The sequence below is a fragment of the Rhinolophus hipposideros genome, assembly GCF_964194185.1.
Source record: "Rhinolophus hipposideros genome assembly, chromosome: 9".
NCBI classification, from domain to species: Eukaryota; Metazoa; Chordata; class Mammalia; order Chiroptera; family Rhinolophidae; genus Rhinolophus; species Rhinolophus hipposideros.
Window position 1 is genome coordinate 51463346 of NC_138055.1, and position 27835 is coordinate 51491180.

General features: G+C 39.9%; 1 protein-coding gene across 4 annotated transcripts in view; it reads right to left on the reverse strand.

The window, feature by feature from the left end:
* The window catches only part of LIMA1 (LIM domain and actin binding 1), a 79340-nt gene that overhangs the window by 32529 nt on the left and 18976 nt on the right, over window positions 1–27835 (reverse strand). For 3 of the 4 annotated variants that reach the window (XM_081060196.1, XM_081060195.1, XM_081060198.1), the window contains exons 2-4: window positions 19099–19240; window positions 8047–8092; window positions 1185–1649 (exon numbers count right to left, since the gene is read on the reverse strand). In XM_081060196.1, coding sequence (XP_080916322.1) covers window positions 1185–1649; window positions 8047–8092; window positions 19099–19217 — 630 coding nt within the window. In that variant the 5' untranslated portion in view covers window positions 19218–19240. Of the gene's footprint in view, window positions 1–1184; window positions 1816–8046; window positions 8093–19098; window positions 19241–27835 lie in introns of those variants that run through there. The other variant, XM_081060197.1, reaches the window with a different exon arrangement.

A 27835-nucleotide genomic window follows, 5' to 3' on the forward strand; every position in this document is an offset into this window, starting at 1 on the left:
AAAACTGCTTGGTGGTTACATCTCTTGCCAATTGGTTTCAGTATTAAAATAGAGCTAAAACTCATTCACAGAGAAGGGTTCTAGGTTTACAAACCTTTAAAAATTCTTTCTACATCCTCAAATAGATGGTCCCTAAACATTCAAGGACTTTTCTAGGCAGGAAAGCTTCAGGAACTATGGGGAGAGACTGTCACCCCAAATATAACTGAGAATTAGGATGAGTTATTTAATTTTTCTCTCAGAAAGAATACTTCATACCATTACTTCAAAAATGAAGGGATTTGGGCCAAATATTTAGCTTTAAAAAATTCAGTTTTCCCATCCAGTTGGAATCTAGGATAAATGATGGTTTTGCTTACCATCAGATCTGTTTATTTCATTATGACTGTTGTAATAAAACATCCTCATGTACAAAGCCAGATATGCAGGAAAGTATGAGAAAACTGGAAAAATTTACCAGTTCTGCGGCCCCTGGATTGTGTTATAAGTCACCAGCATATGTAACTCATTTTCTAGTTAAGTAATTCCCTCTGGGGACCTGGTCTGCAATCCACACGAAGGATCAAATTTCATTAGCAGTCCTAGGAAAATGCAACTCTGTGCATTTGCAAGTCAAAAATCCTGAAGGCTACAGCTAGTCTGGCTATCTTCATTGATTTTTCCTGGGAGAAGATTTTAGCTGATAGAAAACATTTGTTGGAAAGCACAGATGAGGAAGTTGAGAAGAAGAGAAGGGATTCAGCTAGCAAAGAGACAACTAAGCCTCAGTCTTAACGTTAAACTCTGGCCTTAACACTCAGCCTGCAGCTGTGTCCAAGAGGAGAACGATTCAGCAGTAATTCCACACCCCACCCCCCCAAGTAACAAATGACAAAAGACACAGGAAGACAAATTAAAAGGGCAAGCGTACAAAAACACATAATCCTCCAGGCATCAAACTCTCTTCATTTCTAGATATCAATCTGATGCCCAGTGTGTGCTTGATTTCACATGAAATTGGGTTGGAGACTCATAAATCTTAGCATCTATGCAAATAATGAGATTTTTAATTAGCTCGTTTAACTTGAATCAAAAGAAGTACTGACCACATGTTCGCCACTACCCAAACTGTGTAGATTAGAAAACCAGCTTTTTTATTGACTTGAATTGGCTTTCTCAAGTTTTAAACCCTCCCAAATCCTTACCTTGGTTTGAGGTGGTTCGCCTTTCTCAAACATCATCTTAAGTCTGTTCAGCGGAACACTGTATTTCTCTATTTTGTTTGCAGCTTCTGTGTGTTCACTGATTTCAGGTTTTCCTACTTCATGTCTGGACTCTCCCAGACAATTTTCCATTTTTTTACTTTCTGTTGAGTGGTCTTGAAGATGCTCACTGTCCTCGATATGGGGATACGGATGCTGAATAAGGGCTTCAGGAGGGGATCCAAATCTAGGTCTGGGGTGGACTCGTTCGTCCCGGTTAGCTTCAGCCCCAGGGGCAGAGGGGCTTACCACTTCAGCAGGAGGACGGTCGTCTCTGTGCCTGACCTCAGGGCTGCTGTTTCGCAGCGAGTCGGGGGGAGACTCGGCTCCCAGCACCGGGTTCTCCCACTTCTTCTTTAACACAGTCAGGATCCCCCTTCTAAAGTGCTGGGGGAGATTTTCAGTGTTCTAGAAGAATAAAAAGTAAGTGCCAGTTATAACTTGCCTGCTGAAACATTCAAACATGTTGTTCTTTGTAAAATGAAAGTTAAACTCCAAGCTGCTCCAGGTCCACTGGCGTTTCAGACAGCTGTGAACAGTTACAGTCCTGCCACATGGAGAAGGCATCCACCCCAGGAGAGGGAGAGGGGAAGAGAGAAAAAGTCGGGAGCTGAAGCAGGAAGTGATAAAACAGGATAGCCTTATAAGGACAGAATGAGAAGAAAGGAGAGCCCAGATCTAATGATGGTTACACTGGAGACAAGAGATTTTTATCCAACGATTAATGGAAAAGCAAAAGCAAAATACCAGGCACTTTAAATACTGTAAATACGCATTAATAAAAGTTCATCATTACATGTCACCAAATTACATGGTGAATCCCTTTTTTTCTTTAAAACAAGACAAAGATGCACCATAGCTGAGTCTACATAATACCCTAACTGTGGATAGTAGCATCAGGGATTGAAACTATTTGTTGACGGTTAAAGAAGTTATCAGCCTTTTACATGTATTTGCATAAATGACATTTCATTATATCTGACACAATTTATATGCATATAAACAAATTTTATTTTTACATAAGAATCTAATTCTCTTCCTGCTCTTCCCTGCATGTACAGATTCTCAGTTATCAGAAATTTCACTATTTTACAGATCCTTGGGTGAAAAAATATCCAGGCTTCATATGAAAACACCACCACCACCTACTCTCTTGATTGAAGAGCACATTTACACATCAAAGAGAGTTCACCTGAGTCAAAATGGAATTAATTTCTACATTTAAGACACATAGAAAACAACCTGGAAACTGTCAATGTTGTTCCACAATAATATAGGAAACATGCTTGTTTAAATAAAATTCAATGTCCCATACTTGCAAAGTACTCCTAATTAGAACAGCACCACCTTCCCAACAAACCACCAACTCCAATACTACCTTCTTGCCCTCCATTCCTGTAGTCTTTGACTCACTGGTCTTTCCACTAAGAAAGAAGACAAGCCACCTAGGACTGAAAGACTTTGGGGAATTAAACAGGATTAGCAGCTATATTGGGAATTAAGACTCTCACACTATTACTTTTCTGAATATACTCTGAGAGCCACTTCATCGAGTAGCTGCAAGGCTTGGGGAAAACAAGTTACAGGAGAAAAACTGCTTGATTTTAGTGTTTGAATATTAGCTGACAAGATTCACTGGGGGAAGCATGTATGGATCAGAGATAGAAGAAGCATGAAAAGTTTTCTTATTGGAAAAGAGAAAATGAAAAAAAACAGTTCCGGAAGCTGGTGCGACCTTAACTGCCAGCAGCACTCTTGGCGTTGCGCTACCCCTGCCACACAATGGATGAGTCATCTGGGCCTCCGACTTCACCTGCTCTGCCCTTGCCCTGCCCAAACAGGAGCCCTGAGAATCAAAGGGGCATTTTGCCTTGGTAACTGGACACTGCTTTTCTCATAAGATACTTGTGAGTGGAAAAAAGCAAATTGTAAAACAGCATGATCCCATTTTATAAAACACACATGTATTTATAAATATTTATAAATATTTGAAATATTTCTAAATATAAGCATAGGAAAGTATTCTGGAAGGATGTTAGGGGGTTACCTTTGACTCATGGATTGCGACATTTGTACTTTCTGTTCCTTTTTACAACATGGATTCATTATATAATAAAAATGAATACAAAAATCAAGTTATGCATCGTCCTCGTATCACAAAGAAAGCTTCTACAGAATATTAAATACTTTTGATGTTACTGTAAGCGGCTTGGAAATTGTCATTACTACTTTACATGTGATGACCAGAAAGAGGGATGTGTGATAGAATACAAGCAGTGTCCCAAACAAGGTTCTGGGTGGAGAACACCCCTTAGGGGACATTTTAACAAGGACTAAATGTGCTTTTTTATTAAAAGGGAGCGCAGAAGCACACAAGTTCAAAAGTGCTGGAGAAGAGACACAAAGGGGAAGGGCAGGGCTGTGTGGTCTGACAGCATGAAAGGCCCTAAACCCTGACATCACTCCTGGGAGCAGCACCCAAGCTGTGCCAGTGGCCCAGGTCTTTAGGATCCGAGGCAAGTAAAGATGGGGGAGAAGCAGTGGCTACAGTCTTTCTGGGGAAGAAAAAGAAGCAAGAAGGTACAGAACAAAAGCAATAGCTAAAAGCAGTTTGGGCAGCACAGCGAAAAGAGTATTGGGCTGAGATTGCTGGGGTTATCATTGGAAAATGGACTACGAGCCACTTTTCTTTTCTTCTCTTTATCTGTATTTTCTATAATGAACATGTATTACTTGTATAATCCAGCTCCATCCAGCCAAGTGACATTGGGCAAGTTTCTTCATTTCTGGAAACTACCATACAAGGCTATTGTGGAGAATAAATAAATGAGACTATATTAAAGCATGTAGTGTAGTATTTGACATGAATAGGCAATTATTATTATTAAATAGGGTGATCCTCCCTGTTCCTCCAGCTATACTTCATGATGGTGATCACCCACAGTATCCAATCATCTTCCCAAAACTTGGGTTGTCGTCTCTTCCTGTTCTGTCTACTCTCTCTAGAGCCTCTACTGTTCTACAGTTGGAGGTGGGGGCATAAAATAAGGTGAAATTCTAGTTGATGTCATTTGTATCAAAGTTTTAATTTTCCAAGTATTTTCCTGGAATAAAGCAGTGAAACATGAAGGGGGCTGCAAGTTTTCAAGGGCTCAATTGGTTGCCACAGCCCCTTTTTTAATGACACCCAGTAAGGCTGCGAATCTCGGCAGATTTGCCTCTGGACCAGGACCTGCTGCCTGAATCCAGATCAGACACACCAATGTCCTTTCTGCAGGAGCATCTGACTTGGAATTGGGATGAGTCCCTGCTCTGTCACTCTGAGATGTATGACCTTGGATGAGTCCCTCAGTTATCTATCACACCTGTAAAACAAAGAGGCTGGGTCAAATGAGCATTAATGTTGAAATCTTGGCAGGGGAATTTTCATCTTAAAAGCAGGAGGAAGTTTGGTAGCAGACATTAGTGGGGCTAGAAATATGGACTACCTGGATATATGTAGCCTCCAAGGAAGGAAAGAAATTCCTTGGCTGAGAGCTTCTCAGAAAAGTGGTAGGCAGTCATTATGGAGATGAGTGCCCAAACAGCACAGATTTCAAGAAGTGGCACATTCGATGCTTGAAGGGAACCTGAATATATAACTGATGGTGGTATTAACGGCCTGCGTTTCTGTGTCCTACGTGTAAGTGGAAGAGGAAGAGAAAAGGAGGAATAAATTTCTGGGAATCCAGGCTATCATATAACCTGATCTCACTATTTGCAAAAGAAACAAATTTACCCACTGGCTCCTGAATGTTTCTCTAACTTGCTTTCCACAGTAGAATGTTACGTATTCTTTCACCTGGTCAGTCATTTCTATAAATTTATATGGATATTTCTCCCTGTTCTTCAGGAGACAATTTAGACTTCTAACAAGTCTAGTGGATCTTAAAAGCAACCCTCTGTCATTAGTGGAAAAACTGGTGAGATCTGAATAAAGTCTGTAGTTTAGTTAATAGTGTTGTACCAACGTCATTTTCTTAAGTTTTGATAGAAGTACCATAGTTATATAAAATGTTAACACTAGGGGAAGCTAGGTGGGTAGAGGTGTATGGGAGCTCTCTGTACTATCTTAGTAACTCTACTGTCAAGCCAAATTATTTTGAAATAAAAACTTTGTTAAAAATATAGTAACCTGCCCTCAACTTTATGTCTTCCTCTGGCTCTTGCTGTCTCTTGAATTTCATAGTTAAGGGTCTTGAAAGCAGTCTGTAGTTGCTATTTCCACTTGATCACTTTCCATTCACTTTAATTCTACCACAAAAACACTTCTGAAGTAGCTGCCATCAAGATCACAAATTATGTCTTTAAAATTTCCATTTCATTATCTTATTTTCAACGTATTATTTTTCTCTATTACAAAAGTAATAAAAAAAACCTTATTGGGAGAAAAAAAGTCACAATCAATATAAGAGTGTATACATGCCTTTAATATAGGCTATAATTTGCCCTATTTGACACCCCCACCCCTCCTAACCAAGATATCCACAGCTAACAGTTCGGGGCATACGCTCTCAGTTTTCCCCCTATTTTTATACACTACGTTTTTTTCCCTACAAAATCGTATTGTATTTGCTGTACTGCACCTTGCTTTAATCATTTCATGTACTTTTGCTGTCTTTCCATGTCAATACATAAAATTTTAACCACATAGTATAATATTATATGTAATATTTTATATATCACTATAGTGGATGTCTAATCTCGTGGTGTCAACTCTATGATCCCACTGTCTTGCTCCCCCAATCAGGCCTTTATTTCACCACTTACAAACAGCACAATGTCACCAATGGCCTTCATGCTGCCAAATCCAGTGGTCAATCTCAGCCTATCTGTTTGTCTCTGTTGAGAACTCTCCTTTTAGAATCACTTTATTGACTTGACTTCTGGAATTCTCTTATTTCAGTGCTATTCACCAGTTGCTCTCTCTTGGTCTCCTTTGCTGGTTCCTCCTTATCTCTCTAACCTTTAAACACCAAGGTGCCCTTGAGCTCAGTCCGCAGACCTTTTCTCTGGCTGCACTCCCTCCCTAGGTAATCTCATGCATTTTGTGTCTCTAATACCAAACACACATATCTCATTTCATATCCAGCCCGATCTCTTCCAATTTCAGATTTGTACCTCCAAGTTCCTATTTGACACCTCCGCTTAGATGTCTTAATAAAGAATTTTATATTCAATATGTCCAAAACTGAGCTTCTAATATTTCCCCTTCTCTAAACCTGCTTTTACTGCACTCTTCCCCATTTTAATTAATGGCATTTTCCCAGGTGTTTGCTCCAAAAATATTGGTGGCCGTTCTTCTTCTCTTTCTCTTTACCTTTAGTGTAAATCCTGACCACTTCTCATCACCCACGTGGCTGCTACTCCAGTCCAATCCAATATCACCTCTTGCCTAAATCACTGCAATTGTCTCGTAATTGGTCTCCATGCTTCTGCCACTGTAGCTCTGGTCTCTTTCTCCTCTTTTAAAAATTTAAGCCACATCATATCACACTCCTTTGCACACCAATCCTCCAAAGGTCCCCATTGATCAGGGTAAAGTCTAGGTTCTCACAATGGTCCTCTATGACCTTGCTTTTCCTCAAGCATAGTAGGAATGTTTCTGCCTCAGGGCATTTGCATGTGCTCTGAGTTTTGCCTGGCTCATGTCCTCAGATCTCTGTTCAAATGTCTTCTTGACCACCCTACAGTATCTCTCTTGTCTGACGTGTTTCACAGCTCTGATCACCCCCTGACACAATATCTTTATTGTCGTCTCTCCCACTAGAATGTCAACTTCGTGGTGGCAGAGATGTGGTCTGTATTAATGCCCAAAACAGAGGTTGGCATGTAGTAGGTTTTCTGTGAATACTTGCTAAATAAATGAGTGAAAGGAAAGAAGGAAGGAGGAAGGGGGGAAAATAACAGGCGAGAGAGAGAAGGAAGAAACCAGCAGTTGAGTGAAATGATGGTAGCTTTCTCTTACAATGTACCCAAGGGGATCCATTTTTGAATTACAGGAAAATTAAACTAAGGACCCAGTCAGCATGACCCGCTTAGAGAGAACAAATTGACAGGGGAATGTAATGTACTAATTTAAATAGTTTAGGTACTGAAAACTGCCAGGAGGATGTTTTTGTAATACCAGTCAAATGAAAGGATTCTTGCCCAAACATGTGAGGTTTTTTTCCTCATAAGATTAAGTCAAGTAAGATTTAAAAAAACTACAGCATCCAGCCCAGCTGGAAGTTAGCTGGCAGGGAGAATAGAGAATGGGTATAAGCAGAGAGCTTGTTCTGAGGTTTTAGCCTTTGATGGATCCTGCAGCTAAGAAACTTACTAATAGACTGGGTCAAGAAGTTTGTTTTAAACAAAGAACCCAGAAGATGACACCAGCTGCACAGCTGCTATCATTTAAATGCAAAAATACAGAAATTCTGGTTGTTTGATTCGGAAAACATGGATGGCAGCCTCGAAGCCTTGTATCCTAATTTCATTAGAAGTTGTAAGCCATTTTACTAACTTCAGGCAAAGCACTTAGCCTTCGGTCTCTCACTCCATTCAGGAAAGAAAAAATGGTTCCAAAGGGGAACCTAGTGAAAAAAGTAGATTCCCTGCATTTAAGGCAAATTCTCCTGGGCAAATGGCTCACACATCAGATCAGCTGGCACACGTGCCCGGCTGGGCTTACATGGAGCCCAAGCCCCCACAGAGGCTGCAGGGGGCTGGGCCACACAGGCTCCGCTCCTGAAGTCCCACAGGCCCAGGGCTTCCGAATACTTACATTTCTCTTCTTCTCCGTGTTTGCTTCTTCCGCTGCTTTCTGGTACCTTCAGAGAAGGGAGAGGGGGGAGAAAATGTCCTCAAATTAAACTTGTATTTTTACTCTTTCAATCTTTAAGAAAACCACTTCTGCATACCTAGTTCTGCTAGTAATTGTCTTTAATCAACTCTATTCGAAGAAGCAGACTCAGAGCAGCCAGCCCTCAGTTCCAGTCATCTGCTCTGATACAATAGAAAGATTCAAGTTGATGAGTTCAACTGCTGGGAAACAACTGGGTAGAGCAGAAAGTCTGGGGTTTATGTCCTGGTTTCAGCACTTATTGACTATGACGTCTGGCCAGGAACATAACCTCTCTAAGCCCCCATTTCCTTATCTAGAAAATAGCTTTCTATATCTACTTTCAGAGTTGCTGGGAAGATTGAATGAGACAATGTGTGTAAAAATGCTTTGGGATAGTCAAAGAATGTAGCGTTGCATTAATCCTAGGATACATATTTCCCCCATGCTAATGCTTCTGAAATTTTCAATTTTTGTCAACCAAACACATGATGGAGAGTAGGCATATTGCCTGTACACCTGTGAATTTAGTCTAAGTTGTTGGAATTGTCAGTTTAGTTCAATGAAATGTATCTGATGGTACTACATGTTTTAGATACCAACTAAAATATCTTTAAAGAGATTATACTATGATTTGGCATTTAAAGAAAATATATTTTACTTTTTTTTATGTACATATAAGTGCTACGTGAGAAAAGTTGATGTGGTAAGCAAGCATTGGTCCTTTTCATTAGCATATTTTTTCTTAGCGAAGCATAAAATAGTGGCACAGCCTACAATTGACAGCATCTTATATTTGATAAACAGGCATATATAATTGTATTATTTTAATTTTCTTACTTCTTTTCTTATTTAATTTTATCATTTTTAGTACTTGGATCAGAAGATCCCTGAGAAACAAGTGAAGTCCCAAGGCTTTTCAGGGGGGATCAAGTTATCTCCATTTGAAGACAAAGGAGGCCTGAGAGGTCCAAGCTGCTGCAAATCTCCAAGACTGCCCAGAACAACCTTCCCCGGCTTCCTCAGGGCACCCGAGTCTAGCGGCGAATCCCCAGCATGTGTCTCTCCTCTGGCCTGCACACCTAGAACTCGATTAGCATCAATCTGACCCTAGAAAAGGGCACATTTAAAGGGCATGTTCTGTCTTAAGGTAGAATTTCAGAATTCAGGAGACATTTGGGGAAGGAAAAGGAAGTGAGAAAAAAAAGAAAAAGAGCAGAATGGGAATGGGGCCAATTCCTCTACCGAAACCAACTTTCAATTCATAAATACCTTCAGAAGCTCAGAACTTTCTTAGTGTGTGTGTGTTAAATAAATACAATAGCTAAATAAATAAATAAATAACCAAAATGGAAGCCAGAGAAAAATCGTGATTCTGGCACCACTGTTTACCTGCTATGTAACCTGAGTTATATCACTTCATTTACTGGCCTCATCTACAAAAGTAAGTCATTATGCGAGAGGATTTCAAAGGTTCTTCCATTCCTATCATGGTTTAAATATTAACAATAAGATGTTAATAAGTGTCTCCATCACCAGGTTGTGTATTACTCCACAACTGAGCAGAGCTTTCTAATAGGGTAAGGTCAAAAACCTTCCAAAATGCTCTGGAATTTCATTGACCATAAATAGGTGATGGAAGAAAATGGGATCAGAAGTGCGATAAGTAAACAGCTGGAAAGATATTTGCAATTTATATTACAGACCAAAGGCTAATTTCCCTAAAACACAAAGAACTCTTGAAAATTAATAAGAAAATGACAAATAATAGAGAAATGAGCATGGATATAAACACACAGTTCACAGAATAGAATATCAAAAGGCTCTTAAACGAACAAAAAGGATGTTCAACCTCAAAATGAAAATTCAAACAACACTAAGAATGTTTTCCATCAAGTAGGAAAATACATATATTTTGAAAAGCTGATATACTAAAGGTAAATTATGAACACCTCTACAAAAGATATTTTGTCAATTTTACAAAAATTACAAAATTACAAAAGCATAAATGTTATGATTTACCAATTCTGTTTCCAGAATTTATTCTATTGATCTACTCACACAAGAAAAAATGACATTTACGTTAGAGTGTTTGTCACCGCATTAATTGCAAAAGCAAAAGACTGAAAACAACCTGAATGTCCATTTGCAGAGAACTGGTAAACAAATTATAACATATTAATGTAATGGAATATTATGCAACAAATAAAAAGAACAAAAGGATGGTGGTGATGGTTGCACCACAACAATCAAAGTGTTTGTTCTTAATGCCACTGAACTGTATACTTAAAAATGGTTAAAATGGTAAATTATATATGATGTATATTTTACCACAATTGAAAAAAAACACTGTAGTATTGGCATAAAGACAGACATACAGATCTATGGAATGGAATACAGAGTCCACTCACACCTATGTCAAAGGATTTTGACAAGGGTGCCAAGACCATCTAATAAGGACAGTCTTTTCAATAAGTGATGTTGGGAAAACTATATATCCACGTGCAAAAAATGAAGATGGACCTTTACTTTACACCATATACAAAAATTAAGTAAAAATGGATTAAAGACCCAAGTATAAGAGCTAAAACTATAAAAGTCTTAGAAGAAAACAGTGACACAGCTTTAGGACACTGGATTTAGTAACCTCTTGAAGTGACACCAAAAGCATAGGCAACAGAAGAAAATACAGATAAATTAGACTTCAACAAAATCTGTGCATCAAAGGACACTATCCATAGAGAGAAAAGGCAACACACGGAGTGGAAGAAAATATTTGCAGATCATGTACCTGATAAGGTTTAACATCCAAAATATACAAAATTTTAAAAATAAGAAACACGGGATAATATCGTGCATACTATTCTGCATCTTTCTCCATTTTAGAACAGCTGAAGTTTTCATTCAAGAAATGTGTTCTGGGTGGCCCGATGGCTCAGTTGGTTAGAGCGCAAACTCTCAACACAAGGTTGCCGGTTCAACTCCCGCATGAGATGCTGGGCTGCACCCCCTGCAACTAAACATTGAAAACGGCCTCAAACTGGGGTGTCTGAACTGAGCTGCGCCCTCCACAACTAGAGTGAAGGACAACGACTTGGAGCTGATGGGCCCTGGAGAAACACACTGTTCCCCAACTAAAAAAAAAAAAAAAAGAAAAGAAAGAAAAAAATATGTTCTAAGCACTAGAGAAAGAAACAACCAAAAGAGACATAGTTCCTGCTCTCAGACAGCTTACAGTTTAAACATTAAACACGTAAGCACACAAATATGTATATACATGTATATTTACACGTATATATGCATATACACATACATACATACACATACATAGTGATAAATTCTTCAAAGAAAAAAACAAAGTAGTAGTATCAAATAACCTAACAAAGGAACCAAACTGAGAAAGCAGGGGGTGGAATGAGTGGTGAGTGTGTGTGTGTGTGTGTGTGTGTGTGTGTGTGTGTGAAGGAAAACCTCACTTGAGGAAATGACCTTTAGACTGAGATCTAAAGTTTGACCAGGAGTAAGCCAGGCAAAACGAGGCAGAAAATCATTCCAGGCATAGAAAAATGGCACTTGCGAAGTCCCCAAGGCAGGAAAGGGTCTCATGTTTATAAGGTACACAAAGAACTCCAGTGTTGCTGAAGTCCACCAAGAAAGGGAGAGGCAGGAGTGGATGCTGGGAGGCAGGGGCTTTGTAGGCCAGTCTAAGGGTTTTGAACTTAATCGTAGGTACAATGGATGGTCATTGATTCAATTCATGTTTGTAAAGGAGTGCTGTGGATGCTGTGTGGAGAATGGACTGGAAAGGGCCGAGAATGGAGGTGGCATTAGTGAGAAACGATGTTGGCGTGACCCAGGGTGGTGGCACTGGAGATAAAGAAAAGTGAATACATTTGGGGTAGAATCAACAGGACTGATAATGAGGGGATGGGGAAGAAAAAGCCCAGCACGATTCCCAGGTTTCTGGCAGCTGAGTCAATGGCAGTACTGTTTACTGAAATGGGGAATTCTGAAGAAGGAGCAAATTTGTGATAGGGCAGATGAAGAGTTTGATGTCAGCCCTGTTAACTAATACATCCATTTGGTGGTGACAGTGATCAGAGACATGTGTCTAGAGCTCGGAAGAGCGATCTGAGGCAATACTGTAAACTGAGGACTTGTCTGTCCAGGGATGGTATGAAAGCGTGGGAGTACGTGGTATCATCTACAAAGAGGCAAAGCGCGAGACAAGGCCCAGAGCTCAGTCCTGGACACTAACGTTTAGCAGTCAGAAGAGGTGATAAGGGAGAATGACAAGGAACAGACAGAGAGGTACGAGGAAACCAGGAGACTGCCGGAGAAGTCGAGAGAAGAAAAAATGTGGGAAGGAAGAAATGGTGCAAGGTCATGTAAGATAAAGGTGAAAAAACATCTCCTGGATTTAGCAACACAGAAGCCTTTGGGAACCCTGACAAGCCTTTTCCATTATAAATGTGATTAATTCACCCATACTCCTTTTTAACGGGCGTTTGGATTGTTTCTAGTTTTCCAGCATTACAAATAGTGCTTTGGTGAATATCCTTGTCCATACGTGTATATATTTTCCCCCCACTTGTACTCATGTATCTGTTTGAGAGAGTTCTTAAAAATGGAAATGCCGAAACACAGTGGTTTATAGCTAGAAAGAAGCTTAGAAATGGCCTTTAACCTGTATTTTCACACCCCTAGTTTAATCATCTACAGTATACGAGTATTACAGCAATAATACAATATATGAAAGCCGCAGCCAATCCGCAGACAGGTTTATTCTTAGTCAATTATTCTCCAAGGCAAGATACTTACACTGTGGTTAGTTGGGTAAATAAGCTCAGAAGTGCCCTTTACTGCCGTAACAGAAACACAGATTCAAAGAAAGAAGATCACATTAGTTTTCATCTTCAGTCCTGTCCTTGTAGCATGGGAGCATCTGTAAGACGCTGGTGTCTGCACGGCTGGCTGTCTTGAACTGTTTCGAAGCTCCCACTCAAATCTCCCCACCCCTTATTTGTAATGAAGTATTTGCTAAGCAGTAGTAGATACACAGGGAGACAGGTTCTACATCACTGCTTTCTTCCAAGTCAGGTGGTTGGCACTTTTACATTCTGTCCCGTCAGAACGCTGAGACACTAAGGTGCAATACTTCTGACTTCAGTGTTAGAACAGGATTCTGACTTCAGACTTTCCTCAAAGGCACTCAGAGCAACCAGCATTATTATGACACAAAATGTAAAGGTCCCTCATTTGGGGAAGGGGGAAAAGCATTTTGAAGATCCAAATTTGAGGCGAAAAATATTTGCAGTAAGATTTCTATCATTCAATTCTCATCCTTCTTCCCTTCCAAGATTTTTGGTCCCTTAGTCTCCTCTTTTCCACATACATAATTTAATCTTGCAACTGCTCATGAATGCTCAGCTGTGAGGCAGGCAGCTGATGGAGGATGCCGAAATTATCTGGGGAGTAATAACAGTGTCTCCAACTTTTGTAAAGCCAGAAAGCGGAGTTCCTGAGCCATGACTCTTGCTGGTGTGCCCTCAAATACAGCAAAGGGAACACAGCCAAAAAAGGGAAAATGGAAACTCCCCAGTTTGAGACAATGTATTTTCTTCTGAAACAATGTCACCACTAAAATGTTACAGAGAAGCAAAGAAGTTAACCAGGGAGATCTGAGGGCCAGTTTTTTTCTTAATGAAGGAAGAACAGTCACAGAAAACTAAATACTAATATAAACTCTGTTCTTTCTGGGGCTATGGAGTGGGTAAAGTTATAATAAAAGTGGGAAGAGGCGTGACATCACGGAAGGCACAACGGGGCGGGGAGGGGGTGTTGGGTCCTGCCTCTATCTTGGGGTGTGATCTTCAGTCATAATTGGGGGACATCAAGTTCATTATCTGGTAGAAGAATGGGACAAAGGTTAGCCAGGTCAGTGGTTTTTAAACTCTTTTCCCTGCAGAATCCTCTTTTCAAATGATATCTTACTTAGAATCTTACATATAAAAGGCATCAAAGCTCAAGGACTGGGGTGAAAGGGCGCAGGCTCAGGCTTTAAATCTTCCCATTTTCCCAGAACTATCCCCTGAGGTTTTCCTGAAAAAACTCAATTAAGATAGTTTGAAAACCACCGGACTAGATTCCCTTTAATTCCAAAAACATACGAGTCAAAAAGAAGCTTCTGCAAAGCAACTAAATTCCACGGAGAGAGTCAAATTTTAATCAAGCAAAGGATTATGTTATGTTGTAGTCAACAGTGAGTGAAACCAAAGCTCGCTGTTCAAATTGATCCACCGATAGATAGGTCCTTCCTTTCCTCAAATGTAATGATTTATACAGCATAGCAGCTTAGTAAAAGAGAAGTCTGGAGCTAAAAAGTAGTCATGAGACACAAGTTCTGATGCTAGAAAAGTTACTCTCATGCACATATAAATGTAAAATGTATTGCTAACAATTAGAAAGTAAAGCCCAGCTAATCCTACAACTATCAGCCAGCTTAAATTGCCTCCAAATTTTATATTAGTCTCTGATCAGAAACCTTCTAAGGGTTCCTACAGTCTCTCAATTGGGTTTGTATAGGATGTACTAATTCCAAACCCCATAATAGAGAGTGTTTCAAAAGAAGAGAAAATCACGTCACTCGTATTAGAAGTAGATATTCTGTGTATGCCTTGTGGAACACCGTCCTGCCGTCTGCTTTGGGAACCCACAGTAAGTGAACCCTAAAAGCCGTAAGCAATATCAGCAGTATGTCTCCTGGAGTATGAAAGCTGGAGGAGAAATCCAGGAGGACTCTCTGATTTTCACTGTCTTAAGAGCACATTATCATGCCCTGTCTTACTTCTGTGCCTTGGCTCCTATGGCTCCCTTTCCTCAGCAATGTTGCCCCCATTTTCCCAACCTGTCAAATACAGTTCTAGTCATCTTTCCAAACCAGTTCAATGTGTTAGGATATATGCATCCAAAGAAAAATACTAGACAAAACAAGTTAAAATATTAACATGGGCAGGTTACTCTTTACACCTCAGTTTTCTCAGCTATAAAACAGGGATAATGTCCTTCCCTCCTATAGTTTTTGTTAGGATTGGAAGTAATATCTATTTCTATCAATAGTCTAGCATAGTGCTTGGCACACTGAGTCTGACTCATGAGTTCAGGATCTACCGTTCTGCATAATTGCCATTTGCCCTTATGACCTTCATGGAGAAAAGACAGCCTACTGTGCTACTTGTATGAGAAGGTGATCTTGAAGATCCCTTTGCAAAATTCTCTCTGAAAAATTATTAAGGCCCCTAAGATGAATAGCTTTTCCACTTTCCTAACTCTCCTCAGTGCTACTACAAGATTCAAATCCTCTATCTTGAGAATTGGCTGGGCTGGACAATGACAGTAAAAAGGAGGGAGAAAGGAACTGAGGAAGGGGTGAGAGTTTCTGATGTGACTGACCAAGTCAGGCAGGGAAGGAAGTGAAGCCAGGAAGGGGACTGACACCCATGGCCTGGATGTCTTGGTTTGGCCAAAGAGCAGGGTCAGTGGGAGTAAGAGGGTGGAACAAGTGGAAGCGCAGAAGGATCTCATCAAAGAGTAGGTTTCCCAATTACACGTTTCAAAGATAATTCTGGGTGATGGTAAGGTTGGAACTGGATGCAGGGGCATGGGAGACAATGCACACTTTGAAGAAATAGGGGAGATCAAGAAATTATGAGTCCAGAGTACGAGACAGATCATTCACACGGACAAGTGATTCTTCACCGGGGGCACTACTGGCCCCGGAGACATTTGGAAAACTGTAGGAATCTTATTGGGGTTTCTCCTCCACCTCTTTTTTTCTTTTTTGGTTGTCACTGTGTCACTAGCATTTGGAGGAAGGCAAAATGATGAACATCTTGCACAAAGAACATCTGCCTCATCCAAAATGCCACCTCCACTGAGAAACACTGAGAAAAAAGGGGAGCTAGAAGCCAGTGTCCCCAGTGAAGGCAAGGAGCTAGTCTGGAGGCTGGTACCCCACTGCAAAGAAAGGGAGGATAAGAAGAGTACAGTACAGTTAGATGAGAGCCGCAAAGCACAAGTTTAGAATTTCAGAACAAGGCACAAAAACAAGGAAGGGGAAATAGTAGTGGAGATGTAGGGAGTAGCATCTCTGACTCCTGGCCCCAGAATATTTCAGGGAAACATGCAGAAAAAAGCAGGCAACTACTACTCAGGCACAGAATGCGTGTCAAGGGAAAGCCAAGTCCAGTTGGAGAGAGGTGGGGCTAGGGAGGGTGAAAAGGGTAAGAATGTGGAGAAGTTTCTCTGCAGAACAGGGAGTTTCCAAGTCCCATTAATCACATATCAACACTGTCTCAAATCTTTCTCTTCCTTTCCATTCCTGCTGCCCCCCACCCTCAATAGCTTTCACTTGGGTTCTCAAGAACCTCATGACTTGTCTCCATGCTATCCATCTCTCACCTTCTCAGTATACTTTTTACACTGTTGCCAGAAGCATCTTTCTAAAAGGCAAGTCTGACCATGTCATTCTCCCTGCACAAAAACCTTCACTTGTTTCCACTGTTTATTTAACTGTTCCCACTGTTTATCCTAAACTTAGCATGGCATTCGAGGCCTTCCTTCATCTGGCCCTAATTGAACCGTACCAGTCCCTTCTCCCTTTTGTATTTCTCCATGCCAGACTGCTTGCTTTCCCATCCCCTTTATTTATGGTCAGCTTCCACAATCTTTTGCTTGAACCTATCGTTCTGCTTTATGTTTAAATTCATAGCTTTGAGTTCACAAGTCCATCTCTTCTATAACCAGTACTTCCGAAATTCCCCTGAAGGTAAAAATTACCTGGGATACTTGTTAAAATAAACAATTCCTGGGTCCCATCCCAGACACATCAACTCTGAATCTTCTGGGGCGGTGGGGGGGAGGAGCTGGGAAGCTATATAGGATGGTTTTAAAATATGTCCAAAAAAGTCTTTGACACTCCTCCCATCAAAAAGTACAGTCAAATTCCCCTCCCTCTGAATATGAGCCAGCCTCAGGGACTTAACTTCTGATGAACAGCATGTGGCAAAAGTGCGGAACTTCTGAGGGCGAGGTCATAATAGGCAACACCCCCCGACCCTGACTCCCTTCCTCCTTTGCTCCCTCCCCAGCTCTGTGTCTGGACGCTTGCCCTGGGAATGCAGCCAATCAAGCCACCAGCCACATGGAAAGCCATGTGTAGGTGTTCGGACCAGGGCCTCCAGCTGAGAGCCCAGATGACTGCCAGCATGAAGCGCCTCCCTGGTGAGGTCAGTGAGCCTTTAGGTCACGACGACTCCCAGTCTTTGAGCTACCCTAACTGATGCTGAGGGGAGCAGAGGCAAGCCCTGCCGAAACTGCAGCTTTATTAGCAAAATAAGTCTTGTCATTATTTTAAGCCAATACATTTTGGAGACTGTTTTTCATGCAGCATAGATAACTGGAACGCTATATTAGTAGGAGGTACCTCATGGAATTCTTAAGATTGGGGACTTCCTCTACTATATAAACTATACTAAACTATGCTGTTCAGTTCCTTGAGGTCAGGGATTATGTCTTAAAGGTTTCCAGATCTCGATCCCTTTTTTCCTGAAATATCTCTATTGATTTTCTTTTTTTGATAAGAATAATATATGTTTAACATACAATTACAGCAATATAAAATGCATAATGTAGAAAATAAAAGGGCCAGGCTGTTCTCACCTCACCTCCACTCCACCTTAAGCAATAATAAAGGTGAACAGTTTAGAAGGGCAGTGCTTTCCACAGAGCAGGTGTTTGATGGACTTGTTATTGAAAAGGTGACATTGTAGATTACAGAAACCTTTATCAGTATTTAACGGTATCTTTGATACTGCTCCCAGAATTACTTTCTTTAAATCTTTACCACCTTCCTTCTCTTAAATGGATTGTAGCTTCCTATTAATAGACTACTAGTGAGGTAAACCTACCACCTGCCCTAAGCTCCTCCCCACTAGGGTATCTCTATTTGAGTGAAGTCGGTGCATTTGCTCTTCTGGTGTATTATTTACAGATACCATTCCTTCAACGTTTGTTGAATGTCAGCTATGTTCCAATCACCATGCTACACAGTAGGGATACAAAAGAAACAGGAAAGGGGCCCTCATGTCAGAGAACTCATGGTCCAGAGCAGGGGTCAGCAAACTTTTTCTTAAAGGGCCAGGTAGTAAATATTTTAGACATTGAGGGCCATGTGGTCTGCAGTAACTCTGCTGTTGTAGCATGAAAGTAGCCGTAGACAATATGCACACAGACGTGGCTGTGTTCCAGTAAACCTTTATTTACTAAAATGCAGCCCGTTGGCTGTAGTTTGCCTATGTAGTTTGCAATGTTCAACACAACTTTATACAGTGATGAAATGCTTCTGTGATGTCCCATATGGTAGCCACCCATAGCTAGCTCCATGTAGCTATGGGACACCTGAAATGTGGCTAGTGTAGGTGACGAATTGAATTTTAAATATTATTTCATTGTAATTCACTTAAATTTAAATAGCCATATATGTAATGGCTACCCTACTGGACAATGCAGGCAGACAGGGCACCTTACATTCCCTTCAACTAAATCAAAACTTGCCTCAAAACTCACCTCAGTCAGGAAGCCTTCCTGACTAGCTTCTGCCCATGATGGTCACTTTCTCTCTCTCTTCTTCTGTATCTAGTCCTTACTCCTATTCATTTTGGACTTGCTGGCATCTTGCTTAGTAATTATGTTTCATGATTATCTTTCGTGTTTGTAGTTTTTTTCTTTTTCCAACTAAACAAAAATTCAAAGACAGAAAATGTGTGCCCTGGTGATCCCTCTCCTCCTTCCTGACAGCGCCTTGTATGGCCTTGGAAACCCACGAAGTGCTCAGTAAAGCCCTTTTACACGATGGACTTCCTCTGCTGATTTCCCTGACAGGTGGTGATGTTTGCTTAAGACAGATGGTCCTTTTGGACCAGAATCAGCACTTACTTGGAGAATATCTCTACAATAGCCGACGACTTGTTCTTGTTGACAAGAGAAAGTTCTTTGGCCGTTACCCTCAATGATAGTGAAGTCCATTGCTGTCTATTAAACGGAGTTGATTCCATCTTGTCTACAGATACTGAAATACCTATGTAATAAAGAAAGTCAGAATATTAGACACAGAAGAGGATTCTCCAGCATCCAAGCACTAGCAGCGGTGTGGTGTAAGTGAGAGAGCAGAGCGCCTTAGAGCAGCAGACCACACTCCTCTACCAGTTCTCTCAAAGACGGTAACCTTGGTCAAATGATTCAATATCTTTGGGTTGTAGTTTCCTGTAAAATGAGAAGGTTAGACCAGACGATCGGTAAGATCCCTTCCAGTTCCATCATTTTATGACTGACCCTACTGTGCAAACATCAAGTGGCCTTTCCCTGAACTTAAGTCTGTTCCAAAGGTACATTTGGAGTGAAATGTTCCTCTCTTCTGAGTTACATCCCAGGGGAGGTACAATCAGCATCTCTGTATACTCATGTCCAAATTAGGTTCTACCTACATCCAAGTTTCTTTTGGCTGCCCTCTCTCCCCAAGCTCTGCAGCACTGACCACTTGTTGTTGGGGAGATAGCTAGGAACACAGCATGGGATAAGGCAAAGAAACGAGGGCTTTAAGGCAAGCTAGACTTTAGATGAAATTGTAACTATTACCTTGAACAAATTATATTATCTTTTTCAGTTTTAGTTTCTTCAGTTGAAAAATGAGATTCATACCTATGTTTATAAGGATTTTAATGTAGATCGAAGGAGATAATATATTTAAAATACTAGGTATGTTACAATAGCATTAAGTATATACTTGCACTTTAAGTATAACATATTAGTATTGGCTTCTGTTATGATTCTTATTATTTTAAAGCCTTTTAGCAATTGGGAGAAGTATAATGAATTTTAAATTGGAGGGAATAAAACCTCTATACTTAAGTTCTTTTCTAAATCCTTTCAAGTCAAAGAATACATAAAGCCATACCCTTGACATCACCTAGTGCCTATCCTGGATTGTTTGGTTTTTGCCCCAATAATTACTAAGGGAATTCGAACCTTTGTCCAGGTGAGATGAGATTAGAAATGAGTCAATCATTTCCTTAATTGAAGAATGAAAAATATAGATGAAAGTACCACTGGCAGCTCTCTTGACAACGACAGAGCAGAACTGATCTGGTAGAAAGTATGGTTCCTCAGGTACTACTTCCAACAGCCTTGACAACAGTAGAACACACAGTGTGTTTACCTAAGCAACCTGGGCCTCTGTTTCACACTAAAAGTCCTGTGATACAAAGTGAGTAATGATAGGCAACCCCAAAAGATCACACTACTTTTCCATATGTAGTACTTGTTCTTCCAACGAAAGCCTTGTCTGAAAACAATACTAGTTTTATTTTTGTTTATTTTAATCCCCAAGTTGGAAGGCAACATAGAGCCCTCTGATGGTACGGAGCTCCAGCATTGGAGAGCAATGTATCTAAGTGGGAGTATTGGCCCCACCACTTAAAGCTGTGCATTCATTGCTAAAACTTAGATTTCTCCCCTGTAATAATAGTACTTACTTCATCGTATCCTTATGAGGATAAATAAGATAAAAAATAAAAGACCCTGACACAGAAAAAAAAGCAATGTTCATTTTTATCTCTTCTTTCTGAATAAAATAACCTTAATTCTACACATGTTCTTTGAAATAAACCTGAATGTATCAAATAATATATATTTCTCTATTTGCTTTCTAGTTTGTAACTGACAAACCCACTGAACATTATCAGTCTTTTCTCTAACAAGAAAAAAGACACTGAAGCAACAAACAATTCAGCTAAATTTAATTATGTAAAACCACAGTAATGACCTTTTAAGCCAAGTTTAGGAAATATAAGCCAATACTCCAAGATACTATTTGGTAAAGTTATGCTTCTAGTATAGACGTGGGAATAAACGTTGTCAGTTCTTCTCCAGAGATCAATTCTGAATCAAAGGGGAAAAAAGAAGGTGTATTTTCAAATTTGTTTATTAAAAAGGAAAAGCATAAATCATTTGAGGGACTGAATGTGATAAAGCAAAAAGAGTTTAATTCACAAGTCTAATTCCATGGTCTTGATTACTCTTGGCCAAAAAGTTAAGAAAAGTCATAACATCTATCTTGCTCTAAGGCTAGGTTATGCACACTTTATACTTGAGGAACAAGGGGGCTCACACCATGACCACACTGCTCTTCACAGAAGCAAACTTGTTATTTACCAATGTGATTAGCACCCTATGAAATAGGTAAAGGTAAGAATCACCTGGCACCAGTAACTACTTCCTACAAGGTACAGGGAGAAGGCCCTGCTCAAAGAGTGTGCAAAATCTGTTGGGCTTGCTAACATATACACAAATAATTACAGCACAAGGCAGAATGTGGTTAGAGGCAATGCACGACCTAGGAGTACAGGACCTGATTTTGTGGCTTGGTGGGTGGGAAGAGAAGAGAGGTAGGATTGACTTGAAATTTAGGAATGGGCAGAATTTCAACAAGAGAGGGTGGGAGAAGGAAAGTGCATCTCAGGTAGGGGGGAACAGCATTACACTGTTAGGAAGTTGAAATAGCACAGGAGACTTCAATGCAGTTAGACTCTAGGTGCAAGAGAAGTTGAAGATAAGCTATGAGAAGAGCCTTGAAAACCATGCTAAGGAGTTTGGGCCATATTCCAATAGTGGAGAGAACTAGCCTATGAGTGAGCTGAAATGAAGGCTAGTCTTAAGGTGCCACTCTCCCTAGTACACGTGAGACTTTTATGGCAAATGAAAAAATAATTTCCCCTGAGCCTCAATATGTGCATTTGTAAAAAAAAAAAAAAAAAAAAAAAAAAAGAACTCTGTAGTGGATTACCCACAGTTTCTCTGGTGGAACACAAAAAGTTTCTGTAAAAGCAAGTAACACAATAAGAGCCATATTTTAAAAGATGATTCTGCAGCAGTGTGTAACTTGATAAAAGGGGAAAAGATTGGAGTCTAAATTACTATCAAGAAGATCCTGGGGTGGGGGGTGGGTGATGAGGGTAAGGGGGATCAAATATATGGTGATGGAAGGAGAACTGACTCTGGGTGGTGAACACACAATGGGATTTATAGATGATGTATTACAGAATTGTACACCTGAAATCTATGTAAATTTACTAACAATTGTCACCCCAATAAATTTAATTAAAAAAAAAAAAGAAGATCCTAAAGCTAAGTGAGAGGTATCAAGGTTTAAATGAATGCAGGTGGGAGTAGAAAGATGGCGAGAACTGACAGTTCTTAGAATAAAATGGGCTTTACGGGTAAAAGAAGGAATCAAAGCTGGCATCATCAGTCTTGAATAATGTTGAATGTTGATGCCATTACCAGAGAGTAAATATAGGAAGAAGAGGGAGAATGATGAGTTTTTGCTGTACGTGTGTTGAGACACACACATCAGCAATAAAAATCCTACCGACACAACAGGAAGCTAAAAATGCAAGGCTACGGTTAAAAATTAGACTCTTGGAAGGAAATGAACATTTTAAAACATCAACATATGCAAAGTATATATCTCAATCCTCACAACCACTTTAAAAGATTATTACTTTATATATAAATATGTGATGAAGAAACCGAGATTCAGAGAGTTAAATAACTTTACAGTGATCATTTAGCTATAAAGTAGCAGGGCTAGGATTCAAATTCATATTCTTTTTTTATTCCAAAGTCAATTTTCTTTCTACTACAAGTAATGAATCACGATTAAAATCACCACTTTTAACCAAGATAGAAAATTGGGTAGCAAAATCCCTGAACCCCCTAGCTACAAGCTCATACAAACTATCTTTCAGTAAGACATAGTGGAAAATATCTTCCCAGAATGATGAGCATCAGAAATAATCATTTGTTCATTCAGAGATACTTAAAAGTTACCTTGGGTCCACTTGAAATACTCTCCATTGTGACACTTTCGGCTTTCATAGGCTTGTATTAAAGTGATATTTCCCTCCATTTACCTGCTCTCTTTCTCAAATGAGAGTCCCAAACTCAGACTTTAGAACAATTTCCTTAATTCTAGAAATCTTGTTAACAGTGAAAAAGGCATGTACCAACACCTGGAAAGATCAACCCAAAAGGAGATATTCAATCTGCGCTGCTATAATATTGTTGAATATTTTTTCCAGAGGCCCTGTGGACTTTTAAGATCCAACCCATGCACTACCGTACACAAAATAGAACAGTAGTTATCACTTATTAAGCACTAACTCAATCCTTACACAACCCTAAAGATAGACCAGTATTATTTCCATTTTAAAAAATGTGGTTCATTGAGGTTGAGTAATTTGCCTAAGGTCACATAGCTCATATATATGTTCCAGGCAGAACCCAGTGTTTCAGTGTGCATAAAAACAGGGTTCTGTGGAAAGTAATCTCACAGGGTGATCTGATCATAAATTCCTAACTGGGCAGCTCACGGTGTGTAATTGCGCCCCAGGCCTATAACTTCTTTAGTGAAAGGTTTTAAAGCAAACCTGTTCATTGTTCTTGTGCATCTAGGTTAACCCACCTTTGAAATGCCAGCAGCAATACCCCTCCAAGGTGTAACCACCCTCAGATTGCACAGAATCTTAACTATCCTGTAATCCAACCACCCACCTTGCTTTCTCCCACCTTCATGTAATCTTCCTTAGGTTCCTCCTTAATTCCAAACGCATAAAAGAAACTGCAAAACTGTTATTTCCGGAGCATTTAAGATCCTGCTTCCTGGCAATTGTTGTCAGTTTGTCTCAAATAATCTCATAAAAATTCTCTACAGGTTTGGACATTTCTTATGCTGGCTGACAAGACTCCAAACCCAAACTCTTAGGTTGCCTACATTTTACTACCACTTCAACCCTAAGGGAAGAACTGCTGGAATGGTTGACAGTTGTGTGCAAGAGTTAAAGGAAATGGATATAACAAAAATAACTAAGATTTTGGGGCTGGCCCGGTGGCCCGGTGGCTCAGGTGGTTGGAGCTCCATGCTCCTAACTCTGAAGGCTGCCGGTTCGATTCCCACATGGGCCAGTGGGCTCTCAACCACAAAGTTGCCAGTTCAATTCCTCGAGTCCCACAAGGGATGGTGGGCTCCGCCTCCTGCGACTAAGATTGAACACGGCACCTTGAGCTGAGCTGCCTCCCAGATGGCTCAGTTGGTTGGAGCGTGTCCTCTCAACCACTAGGTTGCCAGTTCAACTCCCTCCAAGGGATGGTGGGCTGTGCCCTCTGCAACTAGCAACGGCAACTGGACGTGGAGCTGAGCTGCGCCCTCCACAACTAAGACTGAAAGGACAACAACTTGACTTGGAAAAAAAGTCCTGGAAGTATGCACTGTTCCCCAATAAAGTCCTGTTCTCCTTCCCCAATAAAATATTTTTTTTAAAAAAGCAAGAAAACTAAAAATAACTAAGATTTTTAGCCTCAGAGACTATGAGGTCTATCAAATAAAAAGGGGATACATAGAAAAGGAAATCATTTGCTAAGAAGGAAGATGTCTTCAGCTTTAAATACACTTGGCATTTTTACAATGAGAGCAGTTTAGAAATAAGTAATCAAACTCCCTTTTTATAGTAAAAGAACTGAGGCATATAAAGGTCCAATAATTTCCCAAACTCACCAGCTCGTTAGTATGAGAGCCAGAGTTCTAACACGCCATTCAAAGTGTTTGTCATACCAGGTAGCTCCTATGGGTGAGTTGCAGCCTGGAGATAAAGATCTCTGAACAAAGGTCCTTGAAAGTTTAAGGGTTGGGCAATGACTCACTGGGATATTTAGCCCCAGGTATCTGCTTCCTCAAACTATTGCTTAGGGTGAGGTGTGTAGCCACTCCAGGAAACCTATTCTAACAGTGAAACTTAAACCTACTCTAACCTAGACTTAACTTACCTGACCAAGTGAATTGGCTCCCAGAAACCAGGCTGAGACAAAAAAAGCAAATGAGCTGCCATTAATAAATTCCTAAATCCTGTTTCTATAAATCCAATCTCACTCATCCCCCGCCCTCCATTTTTTTCTTTTTATACTCCTGAGATGGCTATGTGTGCAAGAGGCATAGTTGCCTGAATATGGCCTCAAAAAATTAAAGAGAACAAGTACAGTTGACCCTTGAACAATATGGGTTTGAACTTTGTGGGTCCATTTAACATGCACATTTTTTTCAATAAATACTATGGTACGCATGGCTGGAGGAATGAGTTGCAGGAGACCAAGATTGTTCTATTAGAATTTATTGGGCGTGTTTGAGCTGTGGGAGGTCAGGCTGGAGCAGAGGAAAAAGATAACCTCTTTTCCATCTGCAAAGAGGGGTATGGAGTTTTATAGAAGGGGGTAAACCAAGCTGTTCCCCCCTCAATGCTTCAGGGGGTTTCACTCAGGCCCACCCACCCAGAACCACTGGTCACAGGCCCCTAGGAGATAAAGCAAGACAGGATCAAGACAAGATGGCTTTTAAGATAAGGTTTCTACTCCTGGCCTAAATATGGCTTAACATACTATAAATGTATTACCTCTTCTCTAGCTTACTTTATTGTAAGAATACAGTATATGATACATATAACATACATAACATATGTTGACTGTTTATGTTATTGGTAAGCTTTCCAGCCAACAGTAGACTATTAATAGTTAAGTTTTGGGGAAGCCCAAACTTGTATGCAGATTTTAGACTACACAGGGGTGCGGAGGTTCAACTCTAACTCCTGTGCTGTTCAAGGGTCAACTGTACAAACTCACTTGTTACGAGAAAAAGTTATTTAAAAAAAAATAAAAAATACAAATAGAGAGAGGATATTAATTTTTAGAAATAAATGGTAGTTTTAAAGCTCTTTTTTTAAACCAATAACTTTAATTCAACAAGTTAAAGGGAGTAACTAATTAAAAGAAAAAATAAAAAAAACCTAAAAAACTTTAAGGTGCGAAGGGAATTTTTAAATAAAAGCAACATGCAATATGTGCCCACATAAAGTTTTTTCAGAATACAAACTACATTTATTTATAAGGGTATATCTTTGTATAAAAAAATTGTGATTGAATTCACATACTTGAAAAAAATTTTGGACGTTAATAGCCATTTTTTAACCTTTTATCTTGAAGTAATTTTAGATTTACAGAGTTGCAAAGATAGTACAAAAGTTCCCATATACTTTTCACCTAGCTTTACCTTACATGACAATACCATTATCAAAATTAAGAAATAATCCCTGGTATAATACTATTAACTAAACGACAGACTTTATTTAAATCCTAGCAGTTTTTCCACTAATGTCTTTTTTCTGTTCCAGGATCCTACACTGCATTTAGTTGTCATGTCTCCTTAAGTCTCCTCCAGTTCATGACAGTTCTGTTTTTCCTTGCCTTTCAGGACCTTGACATTTATGAAGAATACTGGTCAGACATTATGCAGAATGTCTCTCAATTTCGGTTTCTTAGTTTCTTCAATATAAAGAACCAGGGCTCTTTGGAGAAATGGCTGGTTTCAGAGCTGGTGCAGGGCAAATAGAAGATGAGCTTGGAACAACTTGTAATGCTCAAAAAAAAAATTTTTTTTTTTTTTAAATATGATGTTTTCTCAGATTAGATTGAAGTTATAGAATTTTGGGAGGTATACTGCAGAGCTGATGTGCGTTCCTCACGGCATCATAGCAGAGGGTATGTGATGTACGAGGTCGGATAATTAAGTTCGCGAACTCATCCTAGAAAATGTGCTACATACCTCATTGCTGAATGTCACTATGGTCACCTCTGAAGCACTCCCCTTGGGAAGCTATGCACCAACGCTAGCACCTAGTCCACCTTTCAAAGCAATTTTGGAACTCTTTTTCTGGAACGGCCATCAGAGCTGTCGTCGTATTACCCTTGATGTCCTGAATGTCACCAAAACGTCTTCCTTTCAATATTTCCTTTATCTTCGGGTAAAGAAAGAAGTCATTGGGGGCCAGATCAGGTGAGTAGGGAGGGTGTTCCAAGTTATTTGTTTACTGGCTAAAAACTCCTTCACAGACAGTGCCGTGTGAGCTGGTGCATTGTCGTGATGCAAGAGCCATGAACTGTGGGCAAAAAGTGCAGGTCGTCTAACTTTCTCACGTAGCTTTTTCAGCTCTTCCAAATACTAAACTTGGTTAACTGGTTGTCCAGTTGGTGCAAATTCATAATGAACAATCCCTCTGATACCAAAAAAGGTTAGCAACATCGTTGCAACAAGTTCTCGAACTTAATGGTCTGACATCATAGAGATCTCATTACTGGTGATGCTGACCTCGATCACTTACTTGGTGAAGGTGGTATCTCGCAGGTTTTCCCACTGTACAGTCACTATTTATTTTTCCCTATGATTCATAAATATTTGGGGGGAGATAGTCTTCTCCTGCTCCTCCAACTTTTATTCACTAATTTTAGCATTCATGAGTGGATCTTGCCTTCAGCCATTATTACTGTGGTTTTCTATTGCTCTCCTTCCTTCTACATTTTTTAATTGGACTCCTTCTGTAAGGAATAATTGACCTTTATCCTTCATTGATTTATTAATTCAATCATTTCATTTATATTAGTATAGACTCATGGATATTTATTTTACTCCCTGGGTTATTTTATTTTATTTTATTTATGTTCAAATTGTTCCAGCTTTGGCCATTTGAAGCTCTTTCAGTTTGGCTCCCACGTCCTTTCAACAGGCCACCAATTT